The 10,370-nt window shown below is 29.1% G+C and overlaps 1 protein-coding gene across 1 annotated transcript; it reads right to left on the bottom strand.

Moving 5' to 3' along the window:
* Positions 1 to 2,105: 2,105 nt before the first annotated feature.
* LOC8287002 (probable LRR receptor-like serine/threonine-protein kinase At1g14390) lies at positions 2,106 to 5,481 on the bottom strand. The gene is made up of 6 exons (XM_048370437.1): positions 3,682 to 5,481; positions 3,406 to 3,539; positions 3,047 to 3,290; positions 2,770 to 2,963; positions 2,510 to 2,665; positions 2,106 to 2,418 (listed from the first exon to the last, which is right to left on the bottom strand). Exons 1-6 carry the CDS (start codon positions 4,931 to 4,933, stop codon positions 2,185 to 2,187), a joined length of 2,214 nt encoding a protein of 737 aa, XP_048226394.1. The 5' UTR covers positions 4,934 to 5,481; the 3' UTR covers positions 2,106 to 2,184.
* Between the last annotated feature and the right edge of the window lie 4,889 nt (positions 5,482 to 10,370).

Below are 10,370 nucleotides of genomic sequence, written 5' to 3'. Positions count from 1 at the left end.
AAATTAAGGGAGCATTATATCAAGAACAATTTTTATGGCCCGCTGTTTTTTTTCTAACAATTTTTATTTATATTTTTACATTTATATGGTTTTAATTCTTTTATTCTGATTATCTTTTTCTTATATTGTTATTTATTTTGTTGGCTGAAACTCCTTATTTTGTGCTTTTTCTTCTTTCGTTTTTTAGTGTTTCTTTATTTATTTTTTCTTTTTGATTTTTTTATTTTTTAAGTTCAAATCTTACCATTTTTATTTTTCTTTTATTTCAAATTTAGATTTTTTGACATTTTATTGCTTAAATTGGAAATTGTGATTGAGTTAGTTTTGATATTAATTTCAAATGGTCAAATTTTTAAAAATTTGATTAAACGTGTTCTATTGGTATTAATTTGGTACATTTCATATGTTTTTATTTTTAATTGTAAAAACACGTGTTTCGTATGTAACTAGCATTATCTCTTTTGTATAATATTATAAATAATATTCATATGAATCTAGATTAACTTGGAATGACTAATGTTTGTATACGAGGACATGGTTTCTCATTAATTTGGAATATGTTACATTTGCATCCTCGTTTTGCTATATCAACTTAAACTTTTGATCCATTTTTTATCACATTATACACTGGATGGTTTCGCGTGCAAATGTTGTATAAGCTTAATAACTTTATATTTTAAATTGTAATAAGTGCAATTAGAAGCAAGTATATTGTATATAATAATTTTAAAAATTTATTATCTAGATACTACAAAAAAAATAAATATCATTGTATAAATTATTAAAATAAATTTTATTTCTGTTTTTCTGTAATAAGATATTTTTAAAAATCTACTATTTAGATACTATAAAAATACCAAATATTATTATATAAATGATTAAAATATATTTTTTTTATGTTTTTCTATATTCTTATTGTTTGAACTCCGAAAACACATGCATTGTTATTGACTTATGAGATGTATAATTTGAACGTTCAAAATTGAATTTACTTTGATTTGAGCATGTTTTCTTTTTTATTGTTCAGTTTGACAGTTGCAATGAAGTTGTTGTTGGATTAATATATTCTTTTCTTTAATTTTCTATTTTCATTTCAGTCTGGGTATCTCAATGGAGTTTATTTTATGTCAAAGTTATTGATTTTATTTCTTGTTTTGTAAGAGTATGATGTTAGAAGAAAAACGATATTTTCGATAGGAACGAGCTAAAAGTTTAAAAATAATATAAACAAAAAATCTTTCAATTGAAATGCCATATAAATAAAAATCAATATTTTTTACCGTAACAACAAAATTCTATATCACAATCCTCATATATGTGTTTTTCCCTTATACCAAGTAATAATATCAATGCCATGCCAAATACATGTCTATTACTAATTAAATCGTGACTGGATTTTTTAAACTTATTTTGGTAAAATTAATTCTCAAGCCGAAATACAAAAGGACGGAGCCAACAAAAACCGCCACATGGTCATAGTAATTGTGAAGGGAAAACCAAAAAGTTGGAAAAATCATGGCACCAAGTTATTGAGCTAAATTAGTAACTCTATTGAAAACTTAAAATAACAAATGTTTAAAATTCTTGACAGGGTTAGTATAACAAATGGGAGTGGTGAGTGTGAATCTAGTAGACTACCCCCTGCAACAACATTTCAGCCAGTAGGCACAATTATGCCTCCAAAGATAATTGGTAGGGGATTAATTGAGTTACCAAACTCAATATACTAAGCTAATTAAGCTACATACTGTGTGTTTAATTTTCTTTTGTGCTATAAATTACTAACAAACTGCTGTATATTTGAGCCATTATTCTAAATATTGGGATATCAATGACGGAAGGTGATGTCAATTGCAGTATAGAGGCTGTTAGGGATGGGAATCAAGTGCGGGCAGACGTGCACATTATCATTGAGAGGACGACAAACTTCTCATGCAGCGGTTTAGTGCTCTGTTCTTTGATTTGTTCCAAGGAAATCTAATTGGGTCTGCCAAGCAAGCCCTTTTTGATGATTATCTTTGTACTAATTTCTTAGGGATAACAGAAAGATGAGCAGTTTTGTGCCGCTGGCCTTTCTTCTTCAGTTCTTTTTTATACAGTGTGTGTATATAGAAATAGAGAAGCAACAAAATTGTGTCCGTCCATTACATCCGGTGAAATTTAATAAAAAAGGAGTAAATAAGACTACATTTGTGTAGCAAGATTTCCACTACTAGCCCATCCTTCCTGAACTTGCATTGAATATTGCAAATTCCATAGTACATCTTCTATTGAAGGCCTGTTACTTGACTCTTTAGACAGGCAATTCATGGTGATTTTAACTGCAGTTCTTAGTGATTCATATGCGAAAGTCCCCCTTGTTGACGGATCCACTATTGCTCTTAATTTTGTTGGTGCTTCAGCTAAGCCCTTCTCTACCTGTTTAAAGAACAAGAAACGCAAGAGTTAACAATAAAGGCTTCTGTACTAAAAAAGAATGAAGGCAACGGATTGTGATTTGCATAATCACCTGAATCTTCAATTCTTCCAATTCGTTTGGTGATGTTACTAGTTTACCAGTGATCATTTGAAGCAAAATCACACCAAGTTGATAAACGTCTTCTTTTTCTGCATTTACGCTGCTGTTATAGGTATCTTGTCCATTTAGAGGACTCTCTGAACCCACCTGCAAAATTCCAGTACAGAACAACTTTGAGAAAATGTTAATCCAAGAACAAATGTCTCAACAAAAATAATGGTTTGATTTTAAACTATGTTGTCGGTTTGCACCTTAGATGGCATAGGGATTGTATAGTTACTAAGTTTTGCAGTGAGACTTTCATCTAATAATACATTTTCGATCTTGATATTATTCCCGAAAATTCCAGGTGCAACTCCTGTATGCAAGAACTGGATCCCCCTAGCAACTCCAACAGTAATCGACATCCTTTGTGGCCATTTCAGGATATCCTTCTTTCTCCGGTCTGCTAGATCAAAAGTATTGGATTATCTTTTCATTCTCAAATAAGCTTTCAACAGATTATAAAAAATCTGCCTTTTGAATTACCTGTAAGATAATCCGAAAGAGATCCATTGGAGACGTGTTCAAGAACCACAAAAACTGTGGTGGCTGTCCTTGGATGATCCTGATAAGTAACAATGCAGTGTCCAAGAACACTGACCAAATGCAAATGTCTCAGCTTTGATAATACCTCCATGTGCTGCACCAAACTTTGAGGCAAATTCTTTTGCTTTAATTTGACACATTTCACCAGGACCACTGCACCATCTCTTAGCCACCCTTTATATAGCTGTTCATAAAACAGCAAAAAGATATATGCTTTCAGATTGGAGATTAATATTGATGACTATAATCGGAAAGCAAACTTCATTTTCTTTCTCACAAATTTCTTGAAATTTAATTACCTGTCCTTGAGATCCTTCTCCCATGAAATTCAATGGATCAAAGTTATTAGTTGCATCTTCAATTTCTTCCAACGTGAACACGCGGTACGGCGGAAGACCTATTACAGCTGACCTCATTGTCTGAGGCACACGCCCTGCATAAATTCACATAACTTCCACTTGATTAGCGTGCCTAATTAACCTCATAACAACTTCTCCAGCAACTGTCTAAAGGGTAGAATTTTTTTGGTCATTTAATCACATCAACGTATAGAAAAAGCTGATAGCTAAACTTACTTGAATCGACGGTTGGCACAGAGGAGCTAACAACAGAGATTTTATCGATCATTGATCCTTCAAATGTTTCACCATTAGCTCTTCTTTTTGATCTTCTAATGATGATCAGAATCAGCAATAGAGCACCTGCTATCCCAACAACACCTCCAATGATAGCAAGTATTAGGCCTATTTGAATAGTGGACTTGTGCTCCTCAGTTTCAACTGGTGGCTTAACAGCCAATGCTTCTTTATGGCAGAACGAAAGTGGATGCTGGGAACTTGAGTTTGCACCAGAAGACAAACAATTCCATGAACTAATAACAGTGCGATTAGAAGAATTAGATGCAATACATGAAGGTAATTTTCCTATCAGAAGGTTGTTAGAAATGTCCACAAATTTAAGCTTAAAATTGCAAGATATGTTACTTGGCAAGGCACCACTCAATTGATTTTGGGCTAAATCAAGAAACTGAATTGAAGGCAGAGAGAACAGGGAAGATGGGACTGGTCCAATTAGTTTATTAGACGAAATGTCTAATTGCTGAAGCTGATTGAAGTTCTTGATTTCTGAAGGAATTATAGATCTCAAGGAATTGTTACCAAGTATGACAGTAACAACACTTTTACTTATTGAAGGGAAGTTGGGTCCAAGATTATTGCCACCCAAATCCAATTCTTGAAGTAGAGCTAAGCTTTTGAGATCTGGAACAGGTCCTTTCAACAAATTATCAGACAAAACAAGACTAGAAAGATTCTTCAATGACACAACCTGTTGAGGAATTGCTCCATAAATGAAATTTGAGCTAACATTTAGTACTTCAAGAGACCAAAGTCTATTGATCTTGGCAGGAAACGGACCCCACAATCCTAATGAAACAAGTGATAGAACTTTCAAATTTGAAAGCTTTGTTAGAACAGTAAAGAAAGCATCAATAGAGAAACTCTTAGACAAAGTTTGTCGAGAAACTTGAAAATTATTAGAATTAATTGGTTTTGGGATCTGAGATGGGGAGGTTCTATTTCCAATCACAGTTAATTCTGTTACATGACCGTTTGAGCAAACAATCTTGAGAGAAGGTGAAGGAGGTAACCAACAGAAGTTGGTCCAGTTGGTCCATCTTTGAAGAACTTGAGGATATTCAAGGAGTTTTTGAACTTGGAAAAGAATTCTTGTTTCACTTGGTGATAATTGTCCAACTGAAACGGGAGCAAGAATGATAGGGATAAGTAAAGAAAGCAATAAACACAAAGAAATCCTCAAATTTTCCATTTCTCTCACTCAAAGAACTGGAGAAAAGAAAAGAACTCAAAAGTTAAAGCCTAGGTTGCACGTATTGATGCAAGAACACAAGAATTTCACTGAAGCATACAAGAAAGTATATTTGGTGACTTGGGCTGAAGTCATTACTGAAAAATCATTAAAGAAGTTCAGTTAGCAGCTGAGAGTAGAGAATGCCCGCTTTACTACTTACTACAAAAAGCAGATTCTTTTTTTCTTAGGAAACAAACAGAAAGCTGACAAATTAAGAAATTCCTGAACAAAAAGAAGACAACCCTTTTAACGGAGAGGAAGAGAGATCAAATGGAAGGTGTGAAAGTTGATCGTAAGTGAAAGCATGCAACTAACCGGGGGGTATTGGGTACACAAAAACTGAGTAGAGAGAATGGAGATGCACAAGAAAGGAAAGCAATCCTAATCCTACGCTACCAAACCTAACTTATTAAATTACGCACCAGCTTTGAAATCCGCACATCTCTCTGACTTTCGTACCCAAGTGAGTTAGGAGGCTAACTAAAGTCAACTTGGCTCTGAATTCAAACACTGAATTTTGCGAGAAGCGAGAATCTCGATTCTGACCACGATTGTTATGGTAGACTCGCGGGTTGGGTATCAAAAAGTCACGCGCTATTGGCACGTGACCTTCATGAAGCTGGTGTTTATTTTATTTTAATTTTTTTTTTATATGTTATTGTTATTTTGTTTTTATTTTCTTTATTCATGTTCATGCAATTGCAATCACGAGAAATTTTCCTTCCTTTTATGGCTCAGATGTTCTAGATGTTAACAATTTTCCTTCTTTCCTTTTTTTTTTTTTTTGAGGATATCATTTTCCTTTTCTTAAGAAAAAGAAATTAGTATTAAAGAGATAAAAATACTAAAATAAGAAATTTGATTGCATTTTTTTTTAGAGCATGCTGCAAACAATAAATCTGAACTAAACCTTGTCGCTCTTCTTTCTTTCCTTGGGAAGACAGAAGAAAGGATCTGTGGAATGAATTATCTAACTTTGCGGATAGGAATCTCTTTTTTTATTTTTTCGATCCAAGCCCTCGTAAACTCGGTAAAGCATTCAAAAGGTATTTAAGAAAAGGAATATTGTCGCTTTCCGCATGTAAAGCTTTATATATTATAATATTATTTGTTTATTATCTCTGAAAAAACTGCAATCAAATTTCTTTTAATTCTCCATTTGATCTAACTGGAATTGATTATATAGATCTAAATAAATAAACTTGAAGATTTATAAATATCTTTTGAAATAATTAAATAAATTATTAAAATTAGTTTATTAATTTCTTTTTATATAAAAAGCGATCACTCTTGCTACTTTAATCTTTATATAAAAAATATAATATATATATATATATATATATTTTTCAGAATTTATGTCTCTGTTATTCATTAACGTATAGCTGGAGAAGGACCCTTCATTGTAACATATGTTAGAGAGCAAAATTGCTTGATCTCCTAATGAAAAAAAGAATTATAAAGAAAGAAAGAAAGGATGGTAGAAATGTTTGGGGGCTAAAATGAATTAAGGCAATAATCAAAGACATGTCAATATCTAGAGGATGTGATTCATATGAAGACCCTAAAAACCACTTCATACAAACAAAAAAAGTTTTGGATATATGAAGTTGGTGTGCGTTAGTGAGAGTGTGAGATCGCAGTGTCGGTTGAGAGAGTTGTTCTTGTATTGTAATGAAAGTGTTAATCACTGTTAAGGTTGTCATTTTACATACTTTAATGACGTGTTAGTTCTACCTGCTAAATATGTTGTCTTCTTATAATCCGCTGGCTGATGCTGTTTTTGGCCATTGCTTTTTGGAAGGGAGCTTTCGTTGGGTAAGACAAATTAGTCATAAGCATCTTCTCAGAAGCAGAAAATATAATAGGGTTTTAAGTTAAATTGGGATTAGAGGGAAAGATATGTTTGCTACTTTTGCTCGTATATTTGTCACAAAATTTCACATGGATGGTTCTTAATAGGTTAGTTTAAATTCTTTCTCATTATTTTTTAATAAATTTGGCATTGCAGATCTAATTTAATAAAATATTTTGATGCCGTTTAGAAATAGGTAGAAGGAAACAATAATTCTTAAATTATGAATGCCATATTTACAGATCTTAGTTTCTTTTTTCTTTTGTCTTTTTAATGAAAAATGGCAGGAAGGAACAGATAACAAGTTAATTAGTTATCGAGTGACAGGGAAGGCCATTTTAATGTTGTAAATATACTAAAGCTGCACATGTATGGCCATTAAAGAAGGATGCCTTTCATTGTTAATAAATGCATTTGCCCACAGAAAAAAGACAATTAAATGGATTAAGTCCATGCCTCTGTTTTAACTTGTTCTTTCTGTTTACCTCTTACATTTTGTCTTCTCAGACAAAAAAATAAATTATATTAATGAAAATAATAATAATCTAATTCCACCTAATACATTTGGTGCAGTGGTATGCATTTATATGAAGTCCACGGCTCCGTTTGTAATTTGTTCTTTTGCCCCTTCCCAAATAACACTTGGGTCAAATGGTGAAACTAACCAAAACAATTTAAAAGGAATAATCATTGATACATGAAAAGGAGTTAAGGTCTCAGTATAGTTTCTATCAATGCAGTAAATAAAAATATATTATGAATTAACTCAATTTGTATATTGATTCTTAAGCGTTTAAAATTTATATCATCAAAGTGCATTTATTTATCTTTTGTATAAAAATTTTCAATTTTTAGTCTGATTTATTAAGAATGTAAATCTGGTGTCTGCTAACTAAATTTAATTAAATTGATTATTTAGTGCCTACTCTAAAGTAAATTATTTGTGTTTGGTTGAAATTTATAAAATTTATGTAATTTATTTTTAAATTTAAAATTTATATATTTTGAATGAAATGGAGATTAATTTAAAATTTTACTTACGTAAAGTTAGTTTTAACTAAAATAAATTTTAATAAAATAAATAAAATTTTTAAATGAATTCCATATTAGTAAAATATATTCTATAACACTAAAATATCTCTTTCAATTTTATTATTTTTTATTTTATTTTTTTATATTTTTTTAAATGAAGTAAATTTTTTAATAAATTACAATAAAAAGTTAGAATAAAATTAAATATTATGCTTTAATCTCATAAATATTTGAAAATCTTCTACGGTATTGAAAAATATGCAAAGGCTCAAATCCCCTCTTGAATTTGTAATAGGCTCAAATTTATTTTGTTTTTAAACAATTAGGGGAGTGTTTTGACTCTTTGCTCAGACTTGTTTTTTCTTTTCAGAGAGACCCTTTTGTTCATTTAAAATGGGAAAAAGCATAGTGAGAACTTATTAGTGGATGCATATCAATGCATATATAGCATCCAAAGACAGATGCATTAATTTCTGTCATTCTCAAATTAATTTCATTTTATCAATATGTTCAATCATGTCAGCATCTACAACGAAATAGACTCATCTTAAGCTACAAATATTTTAGTAGGAAATAATATTATATTGTTACTGACACTCTCAATCCAAATCATACATATTTAATATTACTAATGAGCCCTTCAATGATTCTATCAACCCTAAAAAAAATCTATCTGAAATTTACACTTAAAATTGTACTGAATATTTTATTCTATTATTGTCTCTGACAAGTCTACTTAGTATTGATGCTCTTTTCTTGTCATTAACAAAAGAGCATCAAGTTTGAAATGAAAGAAGAGAAGAAGACAGTGGGATGAGAGGTTTCGGCGATAGAGGACAATTTCAATTAGGATGGACCTCCCAACCAATGCTCTGTTCATTTGATTATGTTGTCACGTGTCTTAAGTTCTCACTATAAACAAAATATTATCATTTCAATCTTTTTTTTTTTTTTTCAAAAGTTGATACCAGATTTATAATAAACAGGATGAACTTTTTTTAACCATCAAAATTGAGAAAAGAACAAAAAGGGTCTAATTCAGTGATTCTATCTACATTTTTATTACTTAATTTTTTTTAATATATTAAAAAACCACACAATTCAAATTGAGGCTACTCCCAATAAGAATCGAATATCATGATTTAGCTAAATATATATTTATGTATCCCAACTTAATTGATTAATCAATTTACAGTAATAGACAATTAAATTTAAATTTATATATATTTAAATATTTATGACTTTTGATTTAATTTAATATATAATAAATTTTATTTTTTAATAATATTTAAACACATATATTAAAATACATGTCGAGATAATAAATATTAATGCATGTTAAACATATCATAAGAAAAGATTTAAATACCTATTAAATTATATTATGAATTAAAATATTAAATTGATCAAACAAATAAAATTTAGAAGCATTATAATTTTATGTGATACTTGTATAGCTATAATGAAATAACCCACGTGATTGGGATGGTTGATTTAACTTCTAAGCTAGTAAATAATATTCGTGTAAATAGCTTGCTTGTTGGGTTTTATTTATTTATTTATTTTATATCATAATCAGAAATTCAATAATATGCAGTCTACATAATAGGAAATTTCATTTTTATAACTACATTGTAAAGATCATAAATTATTATTAATATTAATAATGAAAATATTTAAGTTTAATTAGTTTTAATATTTTTAAATTATAAAAAATTTGATGATATGTGAATCATATAATAAAATTTTAATTTTTTTTTTACTTTTATTATAAAGATGATCAACTATGATTAATATTAAAGAATATTGGATCATTCAGCCTAGGCCCACCTACTGTCCATAGCTGGAGGCTCCAATTTCAAATTTCGCTCGACGATAAATAGCAGAATCTCTCTCTCTCTCTCTCTCTCTCTCTCCCCATCTATCTATATATGTGTGTATATAGTGTAATCTAATGTTTTACGTTTTGAATTAATAATTTTATTTAGTTATTATAAAAATATATTAGCTAATATATTATTTTTTATTAATCTATAGTTTTAATCATTAAAATACTAATTATACTTATAATATTAATTTATATAAATCTAACTACTATATTAATTATTGAAATAACAATTTTTTTTTTGATTTTATATGACATATGCGATTATGTCTTTTATTAGTTTTATATATATTTAATTTAATATTAATTAGTAGACATATATCTTTAAATAAAATATTATATTCTTTACTGCAATAATTTTGAGTAAATTAATATTTCTTGATTTAATATAATTTTAATAATTTACATTTATGTTATTATTGAAATAAATAAAATTTATCTTATATTTAAATAGATTTTAAAATTGCATTGATAATACATTATAAATTTGATTATAGATTAAATTCTGAATTTTATATTTTTTTAATAATTTTATCAAATTATTTTAAAATTTTAAAATAAATATCTATATTTTTATTTAGTTTTCACTTGATGATAATTTTTAAAATTTTACGGTTAGAAAGATG

Source organism: Ricinus communis, chromosome 1 (assembly GCF_019578655.1).
Source record: "Ricinus communis isolate WT05 ecotype wild-type chromosome 1, ASM1957865v1, whole genome shotgun sequence".
Lineage (NCBI taxonomy): Eukaryota > Viridiplantae > Streptophyta > Magnoliopsida > Malpighiales > Euphorbiaceae > Ricinus > Ricinus communis.
The sequence above is the reverse complement of the archived record's forward strand: the minus strand, read 5'-3'. Positions and strand labels throughout refer to the sequence as shown.